The sequence below is a fragment of the Leuciscus leuciscus genome, assembly GCF_965113295.1.
Source record: "Leuciscus leuciscus genome assembly, chromosome: 14".
Classification (NCBI taxonomy): domain Eukaryota; kingdom Metazoa; phylum Chordata; class Actinopteri; order Cypriniformes; family Leuciscidae; genus Leuciscus; species Leuciscus leuciscus.
Genome location: NC_138738.1, coordinates 14,350,416 through 14,364,610, shown reverse-complemented (window position 1 = coordinate 14,364,610; position 14,195 = coordinate 14,350,416). Strand labels below are relative to the sequence as shown.

Here is a 14,195-nt window from a genome sequence, read left to right as displayed (position 1 = left end):
CTATAGCGTTTTATCGCCATCTAATGGCTTGGCTGCAGAATACAGCGTTTTTAAGTCGTTTTCGTGGATCCGTGTGAATGGGGATCGTTTTGACAATGGTGTCGTCTGTACGCGGAAAACGCAAAGAATATAAGAATCTTGGATACTTATTTATTTAAATACACCATTCATAACATGATTTATAGTATATATATATATATATATATATATATATATATATATATATATATACTGTATATATACTATAATATACTATAATATCCTATATGTAATTATACTATAATAACTGTAATAGATTGAATTTAGACTGAATTTATTATCGTTGACAGTTACGTGATGCACAAGAAGTTTAAAACCTCCTCAACCAAAACCAGATAAACTAAAATTCATGGTTTTTCAGCACTTCTGTTTACAAATTTGAAAACTTTACTTTATGAACGTCTTATGACTTGCTACCTAAAACTAACTTTGTGATTGTTGTTACTCTAATGTATCTCCTACAGACATTTCAGGAGAGTATAAAAGGGGGTCATTCCCGCCTCGAATCATTCACTATCTGATGCATTTGCTGCCATTTCAATTCACTCTAATAACACAGATGTGCCCTGAAAGGACCACATTACTATAAAATGGAGGGAGCGACTGCCAGGGGGGCCTGAAAGATGATGCACTAAAATACATGCCGCAAAACAGAGAGCCTCTGATCATTTCAAACCAATAAATGTATCCACACCTCTGTAACCTATAGAAATGGACTGATTCATTATATGGACTGCCTCGTTGTTGAAAAACAATTCCATTATCTTGTCAGTCTTGATTTCACTGAAAAACAGATGTTCGTTCAGGGAAAACATTAATCACAGACATTTAAATCAAATTTTACTCTCCCTCATATACAGTGCAGTGTGTTGATGAGACAATGTGGTGTGGAGAAACACACTGTGGACTTTCAAATCACATGATTTCGTAACGCTGAGGTTGAAGTTCACTCTGTCAACGGGCCTAATCAGCATCAAGCAGTGATGAAGACTGAACCTGTCGTAACCTCATTCTTTCTCAGCGCTTTGAAGCGTGCTGAAGATGTTCTGATTTAAGGGAACAATCTCTTTGGTCTTTCAGTACACAAAGCGGATAGCATGCATGGGTTTCAAACACACGCACACACACACACACACACCCACATAAACAGTCCAGGTCTCTGCTGAAAGGAGCAATGGGCCCTTGAACGCCATCTGGCCAAATATTCACCTCTTTCTGTGCTGCCTGGCACGTAGCTCCACGTTTATTTATGTTCCCGCTAACAGACACGGCCACATTAATTCCTCACACATGCTCCCTCGCATGGGTCAAACACTTTCTCACTCTCTTAGACAGTTGGCGGACAAAGGAGTTTGTTTGTTTGTCATTATTTAAGTGTGTCATGAATCAACTGATGATATGCTTACTGGAAAAGTATACCAGTACACAATCCATTCACGTCAACAGTATTAAACAACTTACATTAACAGTTTGATAGAATTTCACTCTGAAAAAATCTTTAAATCAATATCAACTCAATATTTTAAAGAAAATTAAAATAAATAGAGGTCACCTTCTTGTCACCGTTCATATTACAAGCCATTTTCCATTCAGAAACAGGGTTGTAAATGGCCATAAATGTCCCAGTCCTGGGAACGATATAAAGAAAGCTTAATGGCACCTGTTTTACAATATACATTTATCATCTGTCTTGAGTTACGTCATCAGTCTTTGAAATACAACAGATAACCAAAAGCTGAACTTTAGACTCGAAAACGCTTAGATGGGATGTTTTTTTTTAATCAGTTGTATGCTGAAGATGTGTCTGTCTTAAAGGAATAGTACACAAAAAAAACAAACAAAAAAAAACTGTCATTTACTCAGCCTCATGCCATTCCAAATTTTCTTGCATGAAATAGAAGATATTTTTAATAATGTGCTGTTTGTTCTTTTTCTGTGAATGGGGACTGAGGCTATAAAGCCTCAAAAACCAAACACTGAAAAAATAAATAAATAAATAATTGCTCCCTTAAATTTTTAAGTACAATCAACCAACAACTTATAAAAAAAGTAGAAAGTTGCTCAACTCATTTTGATGAGTTAAATTAATGTAAAAATATGTGGTCATAACTTATTAATCATATAATTTTTTCCCATTAAGTATCATAAATAAAACAAAATGAGTCAATATGACTAATGTGCTAAATTCCAAGAAGTTATTCACTCATAATCTTCCACTCCAATGTGCTGTTAACTTTTGTTGCCGGATCATTGCGTTAGTGAATCACTCGAGAAGTAGATTCTAGAAAGAATCAGATTCAGTGAACTGATTCAAAAGATTTAACGCAGAACATGTGTATTGTTTTCTCTCATGAACAGCTCTTAAACTGTTCCTCCCACAAAGCTATGGTATGAATTTGACTTTTTATGGTGTTTATATGTTATTGTGGAGCTTGACAGTTCCAGCCCTCATTTATTTTCATTATGTTTAAAGACTGGCCAAGATATTCAAAAAAAAAAAAAGAACAAAAAAAAAGAATGGAAGAAAGTCTGTCATATTGGTTTTGAACAATGAGGAATATTGTTTTTGAGCAGTTTTTTTTCTACTATTCCTGCCATATACTATTAATAGTTTCTGTTTTCATAAAAGCAAAGGGGCATGGGTGCTTTTACATTACATATAAATGAGCTCATAAGAACATAATCACGTCCTTGCTGACTTTTGTGTATTTGTGTGTGATCACACAATATGGTATTAACGTCTGATAAGTGTAAGAAAACATCACAGTTTCTTATTAAATTACAACCTTATTCTAAAACTACTTTTGGAACAAAACTATCCATTCAACTACAGACATAACAAAAAAACTAAATGTGGCTTGGACACAGCATAAAGACAGAACAATCTGTGAAGCCAGTACTTATTAACTTCTGGCAAACACGTTTCTTCACTGCAGCTTTTCATGGACTGTTCAATGAAATTTCTGAACCGACAACGAAAGACTGTTATTATGTTGTCTGGCCATGGCAGCATTGAGCTAGTTCAGTCTGACGTTGATTGAGTGTTGAGCACTGTGTTTTTCTCTCTCTTTATCTGAGGCCGATAAGACTAAACCCCGAATAGCACCTGTCTCTCATTCAAGCAGAAATGTGTACTGAAGGTAGTGCGTAAAAGCGGCGTTGATGGACTAACTCTAGCATAACAAAGGAGGATGTGATATAATTAAAGGCAGGTACCATGTGTTGTCTAAATGTTTCATTGCTTCTAAATGGTTATTTAAAAAAAGCTATAAGCTGCCTACTACGGTTACATTAGAAGAATTTCAGCCAGAAGGCAGAAAAGGTCCATTGTCTATTATCAGTAGTGTGTGACACACAAACTCAATTTAAAATCAAGCAGCTTTCTGTTGGTCAGTGCAGCGAATCTGTGTGACCAACTTGAGCCAGTGCAAAGTCTGCACGGGGAAATCTTTAACAGAATAAACACAATACATTAACTCTTAAATGTATGAATGTTTCGCCAATCATTATTACATATTCTTATCTTTAGCTACCCGGATCTATATCTAACACGGATAGATCTCTACCTGTCGCGATAATATAAAACTCTCCTGATATTAGAGTAACTACTATAGAAGAATAAAATAAAGCACATTTTATTTGGAGCTTGAGAGGGTTCAGTTTGAGCAGATGTTTTATACCATCATCACTGTCCTCGTCAGAGCTCATTTCACAGTACATTCAGCATCTGGCTCATATTCGTGATCTCAAACATATTCTCAAAACTATCATTTTCAACATCTTCAAAAAAATATATTTTGATCGCTGACAGCTTCTTCACCAGATCCACCATTAAGTGACAGTTACACTAATATTTGATTGCGTTTTGCTGATGATACTTCCTATTCTTTTGTTTTCTGCCTGCAGCGACTATGAGTGAAACGTCACTTCATCATTGTCAATCAAACATTGCCACCTTGTGGAATAAAGGTGAATTTATAGGTCCATTTATTCAGTCATCAAATATTACATTATTGTTGTGCAGAAAAAAATATACTTACACTGTTACACACCTCAGGTCGTTATAGGCCCCATAGAATTTTTACAAAAAGTGAATGGGAATGCTTTTATAATTGTATAATTTTTTTCTTGTTATATTGTTTATGCCATGTCTAACTTTAAAAAACGTATGTGGACGAGGGTAGTGAATGATGTCCCTGCAGACCACCAAAGACCTGCGGTATATTAAACTATTTTATTTATTTATACTGCACTTTTCAGTCTAACAAAATATCGCCATCTTAAATTGATTTTTTCATTGATATCGCAATGCATTCTGGCATTGCCTTCTACACATTGTTAAGTCATGATGTAATAAATACTTTTTCTTGGTCTAAGCTTCTACTGCTTCAACTGAGAATACTCAACAGCTGTTTATGATCACTATTTTTTCATATCACACATTTATGTTATAAGCTTTTAAAAACTCACAGTGCGCATTACAGTCTCCGGCCTCACAGCATCCCGGGCACCAATATTTTAGCAATTCATGAAAGATTAATCACTATATGTCCATCTGACAGATGGATATAAAGGTTAAAGGATCATGATTTTTCAATAATATTGCAGAACACCGTTATATTTACACAGTTTGTTGTTTGCTTTTGGCATCTGATTGGACCTGGAAACTGTAACACGTGACATAAGACTTAACAAGCAGATACTGTAGATGTGATCCTGACAGTTTCAAATTGGCTAAATTATAAATAAGATTACCACCCTTTTGAATGTGTTTATAATCCCTTAAAAATTTTGCCTCTGTAGGCAGCTCACTGGTTTGGAATGGAGCAAGTGAACAAATCTACTTGTTTTATTTAGTTTTTATTTATTTATTCTGGTTAACCTGATTAACCCCAATGTTTTATGGTGAAAAATGACCTGGAAAACCTAAGGCCACCATGACTCTATTTCCTGTGTAAACGTAGCAGCTGGAACTGATTTGATATGACATTACTCTTTTGTTTCCTCATGATTTGATAGACTGAGAGATAGAGCGACATTAAACACTGTTGAGCCAAGAGCGGTGATCTCACCTCACAAGCTTGTTTCTCATCTGGAGTCTGGTTCTTTGATCAATATGCCTGTGCATCAACTTAAGTATGAACTTAGAAGGTTTTGTGAGGTGATGTATAACATATTGAGCTTGAAGGAGAATAGTTCCTCCATGTGAAATGCACCACAGGTTGAATCCCGGCTAAACCACTTGCAATGACTTACAGCTACTCAACTGTTCTTGAAGCTTGAAGCTATACAAAGCGTTCAAAAGGGATAGTTCACCCAAAAATGAAAATTCTGTCATCATTTACTACTCACCCTCAAGTTGTTCTAAACCTGAATGAGTTTCTTTGTTCTGCTGAAGCACTATTCAACAGAACAAAGAAACTCATAGAGGTTTCTTTGAGGGTAAGTAAATAATGAGAGAAATTTTATTTTTGAGTGAACTGCCCCATTAAAACCCATCAATTCTGGGTTCAGTACGATTTAAGGTCAGTGTCCATTGTGGAATAGTGTTGAATTGTCACAGAAATTTATTTTAAAAAGCAAAAATGTAGGTAACAGTGAGGCAGTTATATAACGGTAGTGAATAGGGTCAGTTTGCAAACATTAAAATACTAAATGTTTCAAAATTATAGCCACAAAAACAGTGTGCATGTTGACAGAATTTTAGTGTGGACAAAAAAAATTATTTGCTTACCTTTTTTTGTGTAGCATTATTTGCAAATATTTACAACGCCACTGCCATGTAAAACCCATAAACCATAAAATGACAATGATTTAAACAGCTTCATAATACACAATATACATAGTTATAAGATGCAAATGAATGTAAGTGCTTTGATAAGTTTCAGATTTCTGCTTTTAAATCATCCAAAAACTGGCCCAATTCACTTCATTTCCCCCCCAATCACCTTTCAGTTTGATTTTCTTCTTAGTTTTATGTTTTTTTCTTCTTCTTTTTATTTTATTTTATATATTTTTTAATTGTTACTGTTTGCCATAAAGGCTGTTTGATCCTAACATTCCATTAAGGTAACAATAGACACATCAATCAATAGAAGTCTAGGGCTATAATCTCTGAAAAGTATGTTTGCATTTTATCGGCCTGTAATTGCACCCTGAGGCATGAATGTACCATCAGACGCCAATTTTCAGAAATTGCCCTATTTTGTAGTTTTGCTCTTGCACATTATGTACTAGGCATAGTTCCATTTTAACCCCTCATGCAAGCTAAAGACACAGTCAGGTGTATGTAACATGTGCTATTTTCCAACATGCTCATCAATAGCACAGCAATTTAGTCTGATTTTTTTGGCAGGTAGTTAGATGGAGATGTCAAAACTCTACCTAATGGTCATATATTCCTATATGCACAATAAATAATGGGCCTATAATTGGGCATGTGTCTGCGTGACGAAGAAGTGACAAATATATATATATATATATATATATATATATATGCATTCATTATTATTATTACTATTATTATTGTTGTTGTTGTTTGTAGTACTAGTATTTATACTTCTTTTGTGGTTTCTGTTTCTGTTTACAGACTAATCTTGCAATCTAGTAATCATTTATCCACAGGAAACTGCATCGAATGTGTAATCAGCGAAAAAAAACTCATAGGTTTCCAATATCTAAAACTTAATGGAGCCGAACGGCTTTGAGTCACAGCCCCACATCTGGGACCGGGTAACTTATGATAAGAAGAAGAAAGGTGTAGGCTAATAATACAAGGAGAAGGTGACTTTTCCCCTGAATATGATCTGACCTTAGTTATCACATTCTCAGTCTGCCCTGCTTTAAACTATTGTTCATTCATACGCATCTTATATGGTCTAGCAGATGCAGTTGAATGAACTGGAACGGATAGACTGCATAGTTTTTCTGGTTCTGAAGTCACAGGTTTGTCTTTAGGCATTTGACTAACCAGAGCTATTGATAGGATTGGTTCAATACTTTGCATGGGTGCGTCAACAACAATTTGAACGGGACAGAGTGAGAAGAGACGTGCTTTTAAGCAAGGTTTGTGGACAAAATCTGTATTTGAGAAGCAAGATGAAATCGAAATTATTCAACCCCCATTGCAATTCAGGTTTATTGGCAAAATTTACAGACTTTCAGTTTGCATAGATAAAAAAATAAAAAAATAATAATAGCTCAACACAACAAATGTTTCAAGTGGTTTCCCCAAATTCAACTTAAAATGCATTCATATGCATTCATTATTATATTATTGTGGTTGTTGTTTGTAGTAGTACTAGTATTTATTCTTCTTTTGTGGTTGACTATGAAAATAGTTTCTGTTTCTGTTTACAGACTACTCTTGCAATCTAGTAATCATTTATCTACAGGAGACTGCATCGAATGTGTAATCAGCGAAAAACCTCATAGGTTTTCAATATCTAAACCTTAATGGAGCTGAACGGCCCACAAGCATTGAGTCACATCCCCACATCTGGGACCAGGTAACTTATGATAAGAAGAAAGGTGTAGGCTAATACAAGGAGAAGGTGACTTTTCCCCTGAATATGATCTCATATGACCTTAGTTATCACATTCTCAGTCTGCCCTGGTTTAAACTATTGTTCATTCATACGCACCTTATATGGTTTAGCTGATGCAGTTGAATGAACTGGAACGGATAGACTGCATAGTTTTTTCTGGTTCTGAAGTCACAGGTTTGTCTTTAGGCATTTGACTAACCAGAGCTATTGATAGGATTGATTCAATACTTTGCATGGGTGCGTCAACAACAATTTGAACGGGACAGAGTGAGAAGAGACGTGCTTTTAAGCAAGTTTTGTGGACAAATTCTGTATGTGAGAAGCAAGATGAAATGTGACTGAATCAATATGTATATATATATATATATATATATATATATATATATATATATATATATTGTAATCGAAATTATTTAACCCCCATTGCAATTCAGGTTTATTGGCAAAATTTACAGACTTACAGTTTGTAATGAACAGATCAAACAAAAATAATTGAAATAGCTCAACACAACAAATGTTTCAAGTGGTTTCCCCGAATTCAACTTAAAATGCAACTTTTAATTACTTCTGCAGTCTCAAAATTATTCAACCACTTCATGGCAAGCATATTTAGTACACCCTTTTGCTGTTATGACCTGCTGAAACAAGACACCAGCTTCTGGCAGCGTTTTTGAGCAATCTCAGTAATATTCTTGGTTTTGCGTGCTGCAGCTGCCGCCTTCAAATTCCACCAGAGATTTTCTATGGGGTTCAAGTCAGGTGACTGTGATGGCCACTGTAGACCCTTCTGGGACTTCTTCTGCAACCAATCCTTGGTGGAATTTGTGGTATACCTGGGATCATTGTCCTGTCGGAAGGTCCAATGATGCCCAAGCTTCAGCTTCTTCACTGACAGCATGATGTTTTTTAGGATTTCTTTATATTTCAATGAATCCATCTTGCCTTCCACACGCTGCAGGTTTCCAGTGCTAGAGGATGCAAAGCAGCCCAAGAGCACTGTTCCTCTAACTTTTAACTTGCGAAGTATGCTTCCAACGGTGTCTCTAGGAACATTTAGTGTCTTCACTATCTTTTTGCATCCTGTTCCTTGTTTTTGAAGGGTGATGATATCTTCTTTTAACTTTTTGGACCATTCTTTTGACTTAGCCATTATTTCTATCATGCAGTCAAACGTGACACTCAACAAACCCCTAGCCAGTTCAAATATTTCATGTGTTCTTGCTCAAACACACTTGGTACAACTAATGGAGCCATTGCTTGATTAGTTGCATCAGGTATGCTTGAGACAACACATGTTTTGCAGATTTGTGCTGTTGTAAGGGTTTCTATTCAGGGGGTTGAACAATTTTGAGACTTAGAAGTCTTTAGAAGTTGACTTTTGTTTGATTTGTGCATTGCAAACAACTGAAATTATATATATATATATATATATATATATATATATATACACACACACACACAGTTGTAATAGAAATTATTCAACCCCCATTGCAAATCAAACTATTGTTTCTTAATAACTTCCTGAACTGGTACATTCAGATAATTGAGAACTTTCTACGTTCACAAAGATATATTTTACAATGTGCAATGTTTAATTAACTCCAAATGTTGATGACATGTTTTGAAATGTTTCTAATATTTCTAAATTGCAGTTAGAATGTCTTTCTTGCAATAAATTATTTGCTATCAGGATTTTAATGCTTCCATACATTTTAAAATGAAGTGCATTTCCTTTGTGAGAGGGTAATAGATGATCTTACACTGACCTGACATGATCTGATAGCTCTGTAAATCAGGGTAATGATAGCCAGTGATTAGCAGTCTGTTCCTGTCTCCATATCATTACAGAATTTGGCCTTTTCACTCTCAGAAAAAAAGGTACAAAAGCTGTCGCCACAGTGACAGCTTTTGTACCTTTTTTTCTGAGAGTGTGCCTTTTCATTTTGGTCTATAGTAAATAATTTTTTTCCATTGAAGAGATTTGTGTCATGACTTGATCTGTTCAAAATAATAATGGGGTCTTGATATAAAGGAAATATTTTTTTAAGGATTTATTGAAATTTATGACTTGGACAGAACAAATGTTCAGTTGCCTTGTGCACAGCTTTATTCTCATTTGTTGTGGTCCTAATGTGTAATATTTATTTCTTCTCACAGATCAATTTCTTAAGGTCATTGAGGGGTACAAACAAGTTAAACTGAGCATGGAGACCACAAGTATTTGACAACTTAGAGAATGTTGCTTCCCTGACCTTAAGGGCTGCATGGTGTCGTGGAGGTCAGTCAAAGTGTTTAAATACATTTTGTGCTGTGACTGTTTGTTCAGACCGCTCTGGTGAATAATGGCAATATTATGACACAAACATGACATTTGGAGAATATATGATTTGCATAAAAAATATGAGTGGGTTTAATAAAAAAAAGAAGTGTAGAGAACTTTAAACTATACTTGGGTGAAAAAAATGAAACCATATGAAGCTTAGTATATGTGACCCTGGATCACAAAACCAGTCACAAGTTGCACGGGTATATTTGTGGCAATAGCCAACAAAACATTGTATGGGTCAAAATGATCGATTTTTCTTTTATGCCAAAAATCATTATGATATTAAGTAAAGATCATGTTCCATGAAGATAGTTTGTAAATTCCCTACCATAAATATATAAAACATTTATTTTTGTGAGTGAATGCAGCACAATCGTTAACATAAATTGGCAACTTTAAAGGCGATTTTCTCAATGTTTAAAATTTTTTGCACCCTCAGATTCCAGATTTCCAGATAGTTGTATCTCGGCCAAATTTTGCCCTAATCCTAACAAACCATACATCAATGGAAAGCTTATTTATTCAGCTTTCATATGATGTATAAATCTCAATTTAAAAAAAATTACCCATGTGACTGGTTTTGTCCAGGGTCACATATAGCTCTGTAAATGACATATATTAACCACTGTAAGTTCTACTACTCTTTTGCACATTTTATTTTTTATACAATTTTTTTTGTGCATTTAATGATTTTTTGTTTATTATTTCATACATTTTTAATTAATTTTATTTTATATTTAATTAATTTTATATTTTTTTATTTAATTTTACAGTTTTGTTAATGCATTAAAAAAATTAAGTGAAAGTACACCACAAAAAAATCCAGCACATGTTTATTATACATCATAAACTGATTTAGGTAAAAAAATAAAAATAAAAAAAAGTTCATATCAAACTCCTTTCCTTTCAAAAACTTTGGAAATTACCTTGGTTTTGCATCTGCTTGGTTTCTGCCTCTCTTGTGATTGGCTGGCTCTTCTGTTGTGAAGGCTGGGGCTGTATAAAAGAACAGTTGTAGGAGGAGACCTCATTGAGATTGTGAGGATCTGCTTGTGACACACTCTTTTTCTGTAGCGTTGGATTTGTATTACGCACCAGCACCATGTGTAAAGGGCTCGCAGACCTACCCGCAACCTGCTTAAAAAGGTATGAATATGCTCATTGCAATTTATAGATGATATTCTTTATTAATAGTTCAATGTTTCAAGACTTTATATGTTTTTATACTCTCAAGTGGACTAATAGCAACATATGTTGTTTTGATATTTCAATATTTGTTTTAAGAAATGGAAAAAGGAAAATAGTTGTATTGTGCTTGTAGTAAATTAGAAGCAGTCGTTTGAGAGATATTTAAGAGAAAAGACGCTTTCCATAGTTTTGTTTTTCACAGTAGAATCTTTAAAGCCAAATCATTAATTGAATTACATATTTTCTTCAACAGCGCCAAAGACATAAAGCATAAGATTGGCTTTCTGCTTCAAAAGCCAGATCCACCTCAAGAGCAGAAGGCTTTGAAGGAGAAAGAGAAGGAGAAGGCGAAGGTCACAGAGGTGAACAGGTAAGGCTGGAGCAACATGGCTATTATATTATATTATATTATATTATATTATATTATATTATATTATATTATATTATATTATATTATATTATATTATATTATATTGAACATTTTGGTTATTAATTCTTCATCTGATTGTAGAATCTCTCCTGCTGAAACTGAGAAATGGAAAACATCATTTAACAACCTGATCAAAAATGATGGTAAGTTTCCAGAATATTTGGTTATGCAATAAATAAAAAAAATCTGCTCCTGATTAAATCTTAGAAACCAGCATGTGTTAATGATGAACAGGCTGCAGCTTACTAATGGCTTAATAAGTACGCCTGAGACTTCTGCACTGTCCCTTGTTTATTCGGCCTTGTATTCGCTGTCAAGGAGCCCCTGGCCTCATTAATGTCTCTGTTAAAGGAGACTATGTTTATAATCGCTCTGACAGGCCATGACCATATTTTTCTCACGCTCCAGAGCGCGCGTGCTACGTGTCCGCAGACTGCACTGGTGGCCCCTGAAGAGCTCGAGTGTTCTGCTCTGGTGGGCTTCAGGGGTCATCAACCACTAGGGCAGTCCTCAGAGCATCCCCTCAGACTCAAAGCCTTGACCTCTTCATTCCAAAACCTCCTCAGCATCCGCTCCCTCTGAATAATGAGATTAGATGCAGAATTGAATGTCTTCAGAATTCTATTCTATTCTATTCTATTCTATTCTATTCTATTCTATTCTATTCTATCATTTTATATTCTATCATTTTATATTCTTATTTAATATTTTATGTTCAGCATATTGAGTCTCACTTAAATGATTTCCTTTCAGATGGTCGGAGGGCTTTCGCTTCATTTTTACAGTCTGAGTACAGTCAAGAGAACATTGAATTTTGGGTGGCCTGTGAGGATTTCAAGCAGACATCAGTGGACAAGATGAATCTGAAAGCCAAAATGATATTTGAGCGTTACATTGATGCCGATTCCCCCAATGAGGTGAGAGCACTGCTTGACTGCTCTAGGTCTATTCGCTTATCGCATATAAAATGTCCTCATAAATCTCCATTAATCTTTTTTTTTTTTTTAAGGTGAATTTGGATTCGGCCACCAGAGAGCAGGCTAGGAAGAATCTGGAAAGGTGTGACGCATCATGTTTTGACGAGGCTCAGAGTAAGATCTTCACACTCATGGAAAAGGACTCGTACAGGCGCTTCCTGAAATCCAAACTGTTCCTGGAACTGTCTCAGCCACTGACGCACAACAAACCCTGTAGTTTAGAGAAGAAAGGAAAGCAACACTTTTCTGACCACAGTCAGTGCCTGCCTAGTTATGCCTAATCTGACCCTAAATGAACAAAGTGTATGACGAACTTTGCCATAATGTGATTTCCATTCACTTTGGCTTTGTAAAGCTTGTTCATAATTATGAATAAAAAAGGTTGTAAGCCAGAGCCAAACTAGACATCATTAGATGGTTCAGCCATTGTGATTGTACACATTTGCCACTTTTAGCTTTGCAGCAATGTTGTGACTTCTTCAGAGTGAAAGTCATCTTCTAAACGGATTTTATGCAGGCAGTGCTTTTACTGACAACAAAAAAAGCCCACATGTATTCAACCGTGAAATTCCCTGAATTGGCTTTGGGAAAACAATACATGTGTTGTAGTTTACAACTAAGTGACTGTTACAGACGGAAAAAATCTTGTGTTTAGGATTTTATTTGAGCTACGATGAGAATAGCATCATCAACATCACTACCAATAACCAATTGTATTCTCTTTAACCTTGTAATGTCATGTAATACGAATACGTATGTATGTTAATGTGTAAGCTCTCTTAACTTTAAAGGTGATGGAATTTCTTTCTCCTTAAAATGTGAACTTTCCAGCATTTTCTTTTTTTCTACTGGCCATCCATCAAATTTCACAAAATGACAAATGAATGTGATAAATGTGCATGTGCAATGTATTACCTGTCATTGCCAATCATTCACGACGCGTTCCGTTGTGAAACTGTGTCTCGGCTGTAAGGCAGACTTTACATATCATATCACAAATGCTCCGGTTAGAATAAATGGCCACATGTGAGATGTTTACATATTTGTTTACTGGTACCATATTTATTTTTGTCATATTTATGAATAAAATAAAATCATAAAATTCAAATGGTCTCCGAAATACTTACAGATCTAACAGACAATTGCTGCATTTTACATTTTGAAATGTAAGAGAATACTTTTTGTGTGCAAACCAGACAAGTTTCAATAACATAGAAGCCTATGGAGGAGTGAGACAGCTCTCAGATTTAATCAAAAATATCTTAATTTGTGTTCCGAAGTTGAACGAAAGTCTTACGGGGTTGGAACAACATGAGGGTGAGTAATTACTGACAGAATTTTCATTTTTGGGTGAACTAACCCTTTAACAATTTTGAGCGTATTGAGGGTTTTTGAGAGAGCAAAGAGCCATTCATATATCTTCAATAAATAGTTATTTAAATATTAAAGAATTGCTTCTGAAAACCATACATAAATGATGCAGTCATATAATCTGTTTAGAATGTTTTTAGTATTTACTATTTAAGTATCAGTATTTAATTAGGTTGCCATCTGTATCTCATTATTGAAAAGTTTCTCATTACTGGAACATTTCCTCCACCAAATATATTAAAAGCGTCATGCCAATAATCATCTCAAAACACATGATAATGACCCTGCATGTAACTTGAGTGTGACGTAATGGAGGA

At 35.0% G+C, this 14,195-nt stretch overlaps 1 protein-coding gene across 1 annotated transcript; it reads left to right on the top strand.

The window, feature by feature from the left end:
* Nucleotides 1-10,923: 10,923 nt before the first annotated feature.
* Nucleotides 10,924-13,615, top strand: rgs4 (regulator of G protein signaling 4). Its single transcript, XM_082137416.1, has 5 exons — nucleotides 10,924-11,058; nucleotides 11,354-11,470; nucleotides 11,612-11,673; nucleotides 12,284-12,447; nucleotides 12,540-13,615. The coding sequence occupies exons 1-5, from the start codon at nucleotides 11,015-11,017 to the stop codon at nucleotides 12,786-12,788; spliced, it is 636 nt and encodes a 211-aa protein (XP_081993542.1). The 5' UTR covers nucleotides 10,924-11,014; the 3' UTR covers nucleotides 12,789-13,615.
* Nucleotides 13,616-14,195: the final 580 nt, after the last annotated feature.

Excerpts from the sequence above, each read along its gene's own strand:
- rgs4 (XM_082137416.1), top strand. The coding sequence starts at position 11,015 with ATGTGTAAAGGGCTCGCAGACCTACCCGCAACCTGCTTAAAAAG. Across the intron at positions 11,674-12,283 it reads CAACCTGATCAAAAATGATG|ATGGTCGGAGGGCTTTCGCT; the intron begins GTAAGTTTCCAG and ends ATTTCCTTTCAG. Across the intron at positions 12,448-12,539 it reads ATGCCGATTCCCCCAATGAG|GTGAATTTGGATTCGGCCAC; the intron begins GTGAGAGCACTG and ends TTTTTTTTTAAG.